This window comes from Aspergillus pseudonomiae, assembly GCF_009193645.1.
Source record: "Aspergillus pseudonomiae strain CBS 119388 unplaced genomic scaffold BDV37scaffold_47, whole genome shotgun sequence".
NCBI lineage: Eukaryota > Fungi > Ascomycota > Eurotiomycetes > Eurotiales > Aspergillaceae > Aspergillus > Aspergillus pseudonomiae.
Window position 1 is genome coordinate 83,614 of NW_022476039.1, and position 11,180 is coordinate 94,793.

The 11,180-nt window shown below is 46.1% G+C and overlaps 3 protein-coding genes and 1 non-coding gene across 4 annotated transcripts; 2 read left to right on the top strand and 2 right to left on the bottom strand.

The window, feature by feature from the left end:
- Positions 1–89: 89 nt before the first annotated feature.
- BDV37DRAFT_295016 (misato family protein) lies at positions 90–1,801 on the bottom strand (the record flags this gene model as incomplete). Its single annotated transcript, XM_032089768.1, has 4 exons — positions 90–358; positions 417–961; positions 1,017–1,658; positions 1,730–1,801. The coding sequence occupies 4 exons, from the start codon at positions 1,799–1,801 to the stop codon at positions 100–102; spliced, it is 1,518 nt and encodes a 505-aa protein (XP_031940069.1). The 3' UTR covers positions 90–99.
- A 433-nt stretch (positions 1,802–2,234) lies between these two features.
- Positions 2,235–4,656, top strand: BDV37DRAFT_251977 (uncharacterized protein). The gene has a single exon (XM_032082360.1). The coding sequence runs from the start codon at positions 2,351–2,353 to the stop codon at positions 4,265–4,267; it is 1,917 nt and encodes a 638-aa protein (XP_031940070.1). The 5' UTR covers positions 2,235–2,350; the 3' UTR covers positions 4,268–4,656.
- Positions 4,657–6,527: 1,871 nt separating this feature from the next.
- Positions 6,528–8,966, bottom strand: BDV37DRAFT_251978 (uncharacterized protein). The gene is made up of 6 exons (XM_032082361.1): positions 8,742–8,966; positions 8,651–8,685; positions 8,509–8,578; positions 8,290–8,457; positions 7,866–8,224; positions 6,528–7,817 (listed from the first exon to the last, which is right to left on the bottom strand). The coding sequence occupies exons 1-6, from the start codon at positions 8,873–8,875 to the stop codon at positions 6,703–6,705; spliced, it is 1,881 nt and encodes a 626-aa protein (XP_031940071.1). The 5' UTR covers positions 8,876–8,966; the 3' UTR covers positions 6,528–6,702.
- Positions 8,967–11,077: 2,111 nt separating this feature from the next.
- BDV37DRAFT_t140 lies at positions 11,078–11,180 on the top strand. The gene has a single exon. It is a non-coding gene; the product is annotated as a tRNA-Ser (tRNA).

Sequence of the window (11,180 nt, forward strand, 5' to 3'; positions counted from 1 at the left end):
AGGAGTATATCGTAGTAGAACTCTCTTTACATATTATCAAGGTGTATTTTTAGCATTTTAGCACAAATGAAATGTTCCATATGCTTTATGTTCAAGCCACTATTCGTCATCAAAATCCGAATCACTCATCCATCCGGTCTCGTAGGATTCTCTAATCTCCCCCAATCCATTGACGAGTGTTTCACGTTCATCAACGCCAATTATTCGCCCAGCAACTGCCTCCAACACCTTGATTCTTTCCGCTGTCCGGGAGGATGCAGTAAGGGCTGCGAGAACATTTATCTTGTTTTGCTTGGCTGCTGGGAACATATGACTGGGGTAGCTGTCAAGAATGGGGAATGCCAGGGGCGCGTGGAAGCTGTTTCATGTTAGACTGAGGTTATCAATCACGTATAAACTGTTACGCTGGCTCTCACCTTTGGAACATCGGGGCCGAATCGTAGTAACGCTGCTTCCGAGAGAGGCCAAGATCCTCTTGAGGAACGGACTCATCGTCCTGGTCAGGGTTGGTTCCACGCCAAACCTGAATCTGGTTGAATATATGTGAGTTGCTACTTCCATGCCTATCATAGGTAAAGTCCAATTCAAATTCTGCCTGAGATTTCACTACTCCCTGTTCCGAGGCACTTGTTTCAGTCACAGGCCCTTTAACAGGTAGGTGCTGTTCGTTGATTCCATTGTCCGCGGTGACGGAGGATTGCAACTCAAAAATCTTGTGAGTGCTGTCATCACCGGCTAAAGAGGACTCGAAGTCATGGAATTGCCGAAGACGGGTTGGAAGTGTAACGCTTTCCATAGCTGAGCTGATAAGTGCAGTGGTATGCCATTCAGACTGCGGGTCGAAATACACTTTGCTTGGGGTGTGGCTGGGCGGATCAATAATTGGAGTATACAGTGATGATTGGGGAGAGATGCTGTATATAGTCCGGGCTTTGTTCATATCCCGTTTAAGTTGAGTTTGCTGAGATAAGGAGCAACATTAGGCATATGGCAGAGATAAGAGAAGAATAACTCACACGAGGCACCTTTGATCCACCTTCAATTGCCCAGACCCAGACAGACTTTTTACCGAATTCATCTCGCAGCCTGTCGACATATCTAGCAGAGAAACCACCCCAAGCATCATCAGAACTTGTGAACAACTGAATTGCACGTAATTGATCACATTCCTCCGCAAATGGTCTCACATCTCTATCAAGAAGATCATGCTCTTTGTCAAGGTCACTAAACAAGTCTTCTCCGACATTCCAATCTTCGAAAGGCATGATCTTGCTGTGCAGCTCATAATCATTCAATTGAACGATCGAGCGGGGGTGATAAAAGAGGCGATTATAGTCAGACCAGTACCGAACTGTTTCGGTTGTGAGTTTGGGAGCAGGGAGCCCTGCATCTAGTTTCTTCTGGTAGTCACTTTGAGAGATCGGTGTCTGTTGTTGTATGACTTCTTTCCCATCCCACAAGCCTTGGCCGAGGTTTGCATCCTCTGTCAATTCATATAGTGCGTTATACTTTCGAAGAGTACCAAAAGCACCTTTTAAATCATATATTACTGTCCTAGGGGTGAAGGTTTCTGTCCCGTCTGCGCCCACACCAGGACGAAAATGAACGTCATGGTCCACAAGAGATTCCTCTTCTCCATTGTAGGTAAAATAGGACTCCTGTTATTACCGAGTCATTAGAGCAGTGCTGGATGGAATGTATATAGGCCATTAATGTGAATGACATATACCTGGAGGTTCCAAAAATGAGTTGCCAAGTAATTGGCCCGCTGCCCTAGTTGAAGGGTAATGATTTCATGCATGCTTAACCAGAAACTTTAGTGCGCACAGTAACATTATTAGCACACACTTTGAACAGATAACTTGATGGCCATAAAGTACATACATGTTGAAGATCCGGTAGAAGCTGGTATTGTATTGATAGATATGAGAACTATTCCAAGTGCGAGTATATCTATCTCCGAGGAAGAAACCCTATACAGATTTAAAAGGAAGTACTGCTAGTAGTATTGCAAGCGATAGAGGCATCAAGAAATGCACGGACCAGGTGGGATCCTCGCTTCCAATTATGGTTTAACGTCACCACATTCCACATGATATCTCTAGACCACGTTCGGCAAAGACTGGTAGTCAAGGGCAACAGTCACATGACATGCCGTGGATGGGTAATAAACAAGCTAAGAGGCGTTGTTGTGGGTGCGTCACCGATAGGGATCAACCGAACACCTCCACAACGATCGATTAACGACGGGACTTGTTTTTCATTAATACTCCTTCTCCCACGGCAGACTGTCATGCCCAACCGGGGAAATCTTTCAGTCTACTAATCGCATAATATATAGTACTGGAGCATGGATTCCCCATCAAGCGTCATGTCTAGCCCCTCAAAGGTATTCAATAATCCTCTGTCAAGCCCAACGAAAGCGCTGAACCCTCTTTCACCGGAGCGCCTGAATCAGCAGGCGTTTCCCAACTCACCAACGTTACCTAATGACGTACGCAATATGCAACGGAAGCCTAGAGGTTTATCGGATGTCCAAGCCAAGGTTGCGTATTTGAACAATTTATCCCGAGGGAACAGTCCAGCAGCGCCATCAACACAGTCATCTGCCGGAAACTCGGCGGCGCTTCAACGTGCCATTCTAGGCCGTGAGGAGGCGGAGTCCGCACTGGCCAATGTTTCTGCTCAACTCTCAGAAGCCCAGTCTCGTGAGCGTCGCATCAGTGAGAGACTCGAATCGTTGCTCGAAGAACTACAAACTGCAAAGACACGACAAGCCCACGAAAGAGCAGTATTTGAGAAGGAAATACGGAAAGCAAGAAAAGAGGCTTTTCGTGCAGGATCTGTATTGGTAAAAGCTCAGGAAGAATTAAAACAGGCGAGATCTGAGGCCAAAGTATTAAAGGATGAGGTCCAGTCAGAGCGAGAAGCGAAAGAAAAGGCGAAGCAGGAGGCGTTCGAGCGTGCGTACACACTCGCGGGTCTGATGGAGGAAATGGAGGTATTGAAAGGACGCTTGCGAACGGCAGAAGCGAACAGCCATGTGGATACTCTAGAAGCACGTGCCCAGGAGATGCACAAAGGAGATGTTGGAAGACTATCACTAGCAGAAGGCGACCTTGCATTCCTCCAAACGCCTACGCCTCGAAGACCGAAACGATCGGCAGAAGAATCCGATGGTACGCCATTGCAAAGCCGTTTCAACCATTCTGTTGCCCAAGACACTCCTCCAAAGAGGCCAAGGGTCTCCGATGTTACACCTCGGAACGAAATCCAGAATTTGGATTCGCCGGAAGCGAAAGGCGACGATATTCACGAATTACAAATAAAGTTAGAATCTGAACGACAGCTGAGGGTCAACGCGGAAGATATGATAGAGTTCCTGAAAGTTGAATGCATGTTCAAACGATGCACTTGTCGTATCGAAGAAGAGCGAGAAAAGAGCCATATTCAAGATACGACACAACATGCAACCAAGAAACCCGCTAGCCCCGGCGAACACATCGACAAAGATGAACATGCAGGCGCCAAACCGCGTGTTGAAAATTTCCCACTTTCTCCCGGTAAAAGTTCTGGTCATTCTATCGAGTCCGCTGAAGAGCCTGAAACAGAAGATCAGCCACAGACAGAGGAAACTACTATAACATTCTCACCCGCCACTGGAACTTTTCATACAATTCCATCTCCTGTCCGAAGGTCACCAACGAAGAAGCTGGAGCATGATATTGTAGAGCTTCCTCAGCTTATCACTGAGAACCAGTCGACCCCCCAACCACAAGTCACTAGCCCACTTGCGAAGTACGACGTACCATGGGACGAGACACCTTTTGAAACAGTCCATGAGATCCAAGCCCGTGCTCCGCTCTCCCCCTCTAAGGTCCGTCCTTCACCCGCTACTAGTGACGTGCCATGGGACTCTGAAGTACCTGAGCAACATCGGTTAGAAGGCAATGTTGATGGGCATGATAGCGTCAGGAGAATACCATTGCGGAATGAAAGCGTGGAACCAGACCACTTGCTCGGCGTCCCGGGAACACCTATTGACCGAGAGGAAGCCCTGGCACAGATCCGGGCAAGGCGGGGCCGAACCAACAATATGAAGAGATCTGTCAGTGCCAACGAAAGTACGTTACGCGCTGGTGGCATGGGTGTGACTCCCGTTAGAGCGGCGCGTCGGATTCCTGCCGTTCAGAATCCAGATGGAAGGTACAGTGAGATACGAAGTCGAAGGGACATGAGTGCGCCAGTCAGGATGTTCCACCGGTAACACTTATCTCACATTACATAGCCTGATAGATGTTTACGACGATTTGGACAGAAGCATTTATTAACTCTGGATAACTTATGATACCCTGGTGCTCCAAGGGGAATGGCGTTCTGGGAGGTTTTATTTATTTCTTTTTTTCCGATAGCAATTTAACGGAGCTCTTAATCACCACTCAGTGTCTTTTGGGTGTTCTGGCTCGCCTTTACGATAATTTCGTCTACATCTCTTCTGCCCGATGGGTTTCGGCATATCCTTTTTGTGACACATGATGATGGGAAGTTTAGAACAAGGAATCTCGACTTCCTTTTATACTTTCTTTTTTGCACCATGCACAGGCATTCCACTCATTTCCTACGATGTTCATTAAACTATTTACTATTTTTCCTTTGTCCACTTGTATATATATCTCGTTTAGAATGTAAATATGTGATTTTCTAAGGTGAATGAAAAAGGTTGACACCATGGGTACCTAAAGGTATGCTGCGGATACTTGAATAGGTCTTCTTAACCTTTAGATGGTATACACGGTGGGCCTGCTCCCTGGCACAGGCTGTGATAATTCCTAACGCAGTGAGAACTCATAAGACCATCCATTTTGCTTAGGATGTACAGCTTAAGCCCTGCGCCAGATGAAATTCCGTTGGCGATATGCGATACACGAACTGATTTTAGTCGGAAACATCTGTTCCAGGCCCTCCAATAAAGACACAGCTCAGCCAATTATACCCATGGCAAAGGTGCCATTCCACTGGTTATGGCGCTCCTACCTGCATGACTGTCAGTTCTCGAACTACTTAGCGCACTTGACCTAGCCTATTATCGGATATCTAATACAAGAATATTATCAAGAGAGCAGGGATTCTTATTATACCCCCAGTTATTCCTAAGCCCGGCTCCGTGGCCTGCTGTATATCCGTCACTAAAACTGGTACTTAACTCCCGGGTCTATCTGAGGTACTTACTACTAGTAGACGCGGCGACTATCCGTCGTGCGCACGCCGTATGCCCTATCAGTGTTGTTGAGGTCAAATTCTCGTTATGGAGCACCGATATCCTCACTAATAAGGCGGCGGACGTTTGCAGGGAGTGGAGTATTCCGATTCTTGCATATGCCTCGTTGGGGTATGGTTTCTTGGCTGATCATGTTCTACTAAGCTGAAGGATATTCGTCGTATCTTTGGTCGGTTTCAGCCACCGGCGAGGTTCCATTTTTTGACATGGAAAGCAACACGCTGGCGAATATCAAGTTTTGCTGACGAGATCGGGGCGGAATTTCTCCAAGAATCTCAATCTTATTGATAAGCTCAGAGTGATCGGCAAGTGTCGAGGTGCCACACCTGCGCAGTTGGATCTGGCGTGGATCCGAGTACCTTCGAGTACTGGTGGTTGTGGTGCGATTATTCCTATACCTGGGGCAGCGGCTGCTCAACGTGTTGAGGAGAATTGTAAGGATACTCATCATGCAGTTGGCGCACGATTTTCGCTTCTTTAATCCGTTTCGTGACCGATTATTGGCTCGTAGGAAGACCGATTTATCCCGTTACACTGAATTGGGCTTACTATCCAAAACTTGTCTATAAATATTACAACTTATCTTAGTCCACGAAATAGCGGATACTGCAGTTGACGTTTGCTAGAAATTATCGAGTTTCTTGAGGCCTCATAGTAGCATTCTCAAAACCTCAACCATATATCAGAGAGATGCTCTGGCTTATATACTTACTCCCCAGGGCCACCACCTTGCCTATGTAATTGCCCTCGCCACGTAAAAGTAAGATACGATCGTGAACCCCGTGTGAACATTGCCCATGATATACGACCTGTAGGATTGGACAACAGTCGAGTTGCAGTGTATCCCCTTGACGAGTAACCCTAGATCAAATTAACAAAGATTACTTTACTAAATATAGCAACTACTAGTAATATACTAGATCAAACCAAGCATCTTTCACTCGATATGGTTTCATGCTGCTTCTTTTATATATTATTTGATCAAGGGCTACTATAAAGTCACGTGACGCTCTATAGGAGGCGCTTCTTGGAAGGTGAATATTCCCTTGAATTATTGCACACCGACATACCAAGTGCGAATTTATACCTAGTACTCTATTTTCTGCTGGCAGCGTTAATCGACCTCTCATTTTGATGGCTGCCCTCATTAGAAGAGTGAATCTTTGCGTCATTGCACAGCGATCTGGTATCACCTAGAGGGTGAGGTGAGATAAATGCAGAGGTTCATGGTGGGACGCTGAAAGATAGCTTCAGATTGGACTGTACGACATGCTAGGTAACTACTCTGGTCAGGAACAGCATCCAGAATACGTCGAGGCAGATAAGAGGACTATACAAAGGAGTTAATTATGAAGCAGCTCTTTGGGGATAATATGGCAATTGCTTCAATCCCGTATATGAATGACTATATACCCTGAATGAATTCAAAGAATGGAAATCCCACAGCATCGTATACGAGCACTGTCCACATATGCCTTGCGATTCCACCAACAGCGGACCAGCTCCTCGACAAAAATACGATCTGCTGCACTCCAGACGTCAAGACCCATCTCAGCCATATCTTCTGTGGTGATCTTGATCGGTTCGTCATCGCTATGTGGAGAGCTGGAAGCCTCCTCTTGAAGTAATGGAGACCTATCATCTTCTTGAGTAGATTGGCGGCCTATGGTGACAGGGGGTTCAAGGTCATCGCCCGGATCGTCTTCGTAAGGAATATGATCATCATCATTAGGCTCCACTTCTTCGTCCGGTGCATTCTGACTGTCGTGTCGAGCGATTGCATCGGATAGGGTGACGAAGATCTGTGTAGTCATACGACGGAAGTATGCCACAATGGCAATTTCAGGAGGTTCGTAAGAGGTATCTGATGGTTGCAAGCTACTACGGCCGACAGATCCTGAAGGCGGGCTAGTTGGATGTTCCACACTCGCTAAAAGCTGTGTATCTTGCTGGATCTGATGTTCTTCCTCCTCCTCTTCTGATAACCCATCACGCTTCTCACCAGCCGATGCCCACCAGATAAAGGAGGTGTACGCTAGCCGGGTCCAAGAGATGGACTCAACGATGGGACTGGATGAATATGTTGACGCAGCATCAGAATCGTCCTCCTCTCCAGGTTGGCCATTGTCGCTCGAGGCAACTTGACGCAAGCCCTTGCGAAGCGTGGCATAGCGGCGCGCATCCCGCTGGGTTGCCTTTAAATGAACAGCTTGAGGTGTGTTGTGCTTCGCGGTTGATGTCGGCAATATGGATATCTTTGGAAACACTTTCTCGGCTGCATCCTTAGAATAAGGTGGAGGTAACGAAACAAGTACATCGAAGAGCTCAGATTTCATGGTTAGCACGCTATCTGTGCTACAGGCAATCCAAGAAGCATCTGGCTGGGCGTTGGCTGGGACACCTGCCAATGAAGAAAGATACGGGATATCATGAATGCCAACGTTGAATAGCGGCCGCGGTCGCAGACTAGGTATACCGGTCGGCGGGAGCAAGGGAACAAGTGAATTAGGTAAGGAAGCTAGCAGAGACAGATCGTATACTACTATATGTCAGCAGAGATGTTAAAAGATAGTAGGATAGGGCTTACCGTAGTTACAAGGCATATAAACGGGTGCCTCGGTCATGAAAAGTATTTTCTTGCGGAGTAATGTTGCTCTATACAATGGGTATATGAGGGGACCAAAACAATCAAGGAATTCAGGAAGGGATGAAGCTGGATGAAATGGCGTCAGGGCCGGCCTGGGCGTTTCCAGCACAATAGCGTCACTAAATGCGCGGTTTCTAAGTGAGTGATCCGGTCGCTCTCCATGCGCCCTCAAGCGAAGGCTGAGAGGAGATTCCAAAGGAGAATCTGGAGGCACGCCGGACAAGTCGCTTTCCCGGATCTCATAAGTTTCCCAGTACTTCAATAGCGGTTCTGTATGAGACATGTCTAGGGCATAGATTCTGCAAGTCAAACAGGTCAGAACAGACGTGAAACGCCGCAGGCAATATAGAAGGGGTTAGCTTACTGCGCCAATTCCCTGAGTTTCGGGGCATGTCGCCAGCTTTTACCTAGCCTTCCAGAGCTCAAGGGTACTAGGACACCAACAGAAAACATCTTCGCATTTCGCTCAGCTTCTTCTGCAGGCTGGTTGATAAAAGCGCTGATACCAGCATATTGTTCGTGTACGAAATACCTAGAACGACTATGAACATGATGATATCGTGAGCGGCATTTTCAAACGTACACTAGGTCTTCTGAAACATTGTGTAGACCAGAGGGTAGTGATTTGTATTCGACAATTCCTTCAACCTCAGCTAGCATTCGATTGAGTTAGCCAAGTTCAAGCGGAGAGAACAACATGGTCGCGAGATTTAAGTATCACTCACCTCCAGGGACTGTACGCTTCCAGGATACCACATAACTACATAGTTCTCTGCGGTCAACACGATGTTGTTAGAATGACCATATCGAACTTACCCAGCCTTGATATCGAAGCGGATCACGAATAAGGCGGCAATGGGAGGCGGCGATTCCCAGACAGGCGTGCGGGGTACATCGACCCCTAAAGGCTTTCTTCTAAAAGGACCGGGTGCCATTGTAGGAACGCGCATAAAAGAAGGAGTTTTCTGACTCCATCAGATGGTCAGAATAATTGTAATCACTGGTGTGGTTGCATTGAGGAGGATGGGGACCTTGGATCCGACCGACCATCGGACGTTGACGATAGCACACAGAGTTGCGGAGATCGAATGGAGCTTGTCGCCGCCTGAGGCAGGTGTCTAGCCAGGCCTGGTTAGTCGGGTGGCAGGCCTTTGTGGTATCTATACTGTACAGCTGATTCAACAACAAAATCAAATATCAAGTGGCTACATAGTACCTCATAAGCAATACACTGAGAAATATATTAGAGGGTAAATATTGGTTGACATACTAGAAGGGACTCCCCAGTCCTGATTGCTATTTTAGATTTAAATCCATTGTCTTGGCAAATCAATATTGTTTTGAGCCGCCTCATATCACGTAAATTGTTTATACCCGTATAAGTTCGCAAAACGCACGACAATATTTCAGGTACGGCTATATCATCAAAAGACTGACTAAAATTTAGTGTTTCCTTCACGATTCTTTCTGAAGATCTATTGCATTCTTACTATCCCATTGATGCCCCAATCACCGGGTACGCTCTCAATGAATTCTCACTCCTCAAGCTCCTCTCTACTGCTAGCACTGGCACTATAACCTTACTTGGTGCAGTCTTCGTACTGAAAAGTGTATTTAGTCTAAATTTGAGCAAAGCAGGTCGAATTGTAATCTTCTGATTTTTCCCGTGTAACATACTCCTCATCATGTCCAGACCCTAGAAAGCCAGCCACGTTAATATACTGTGAGCATACAGCGGGAACTATGAATTGAAGATTTGGATGTTATTTTATGTTAAATTATCATTGCATGGCTTCTGCTCGAGATTTCTTTGGGCAACTGTGGAAAGAGTATGCCTTATCCGATTCGAGATACATGACAGCGGACAGGACGGTCTTATGCATGGAGACTATCACCGTGGTACGTCTCCATCACGTTTCGTACATTGTCTATCCTAGGGATGACTGACTGAGGACTATATCTTTCTCACCCAATACTGACAAGGCAGTAAGGATGGTCTTCGAAAATTTCTTAGAAAGATCATATGTCGAGCTTTCCAATTGCTTCCTAAAAAAGATAATGGCAGGAGAGTAAAGCCTAAGAGAAAACATACTCGGACTCCAAACGACCAGTGGTATATTAAGAAGCCTGAACGAAAGAAAGGCAAGCTTAAGAAATAGCAAAGATTGCCAGAGGAGGGTCGATCTCATATCAGATGGCCAAAAAGTATCATATATGCCTTTTTTTCATCATTGTTTATCATAAAAATCAGTGTGGCCGAACTATTGACTTGAGCCATCTAAATATTCGTTATTTAGTCAATTCCGTTCGCGGGTGCAGACATCTTGTCGCTGACAGTACTCTTCTCTGTTTTTGGTTGTCCTAGGTGGAAAGATCTGTGTACCTCTCTCTCAAAACCGAGTCAGACCTTGTCTATGTCCATTTCCTTTCCCTACGGATGACAACTTCCTACCCAAAGCCACATAGATGCTTGTAGTAATCAAGAAACAACTGCTGCTCTTAGAGGCTGTTTTTACTAGCTGTAACCATGTATTGTCGTTGCTAGATATATTCTCCGTACTCCCGAGAATAAATACTATACTTCAACCCTGATAGTCACGGGTTGTCCATAAGATATAATTCTGGAAAATGGAGTAGATATTCTGTTACTATAATACCTGGCCTGCTAAAAAGAGTGTACATGCGGAGCTTACAGAGGACTGCAAACTCATGCCAAACCAGTCGGCGCTGAGTCGACCTCCATCCTTAATAACGTTTTGCACCCCTCTGCTGTAACACCCGCAATTAACAAGGTCAACATTTCCAAGATTTGGACTTGCAGGGAAATGATATACATATATCAGGGCGACGAGGAGGATGATTCCATGTTATCACGTATGGGGCGCGTCTGAGTTTTGAATTTGTGGGGGATAAACTATTTAGTTGTAGGACCTCGAGATATCTCTGCGTCATCAAGGGGCCAAAGAAAGTGTGATGCCAATACTCGATGTATCTCTAAGCGCAGATGGCGCAGTCGTTGTGCTGGTATTCGAGAACTAGTATGTGTCACTGATGAAATGGAGTGATCTCTACTACAAATAGTTAGGGTTATACATCACTAATAGGATTTGCAGAGGTGATGTAGTCAATAGTGAAGTCAAATAAACAACAAAGTCAGTGTGGCCGAGTGGTTAAGGCGATTGACTCGAACCTTCTATGGAACATATTCGATATCAATTCCATTCGTGGGCACAGGTTCGAATCCTGTCGCTGACG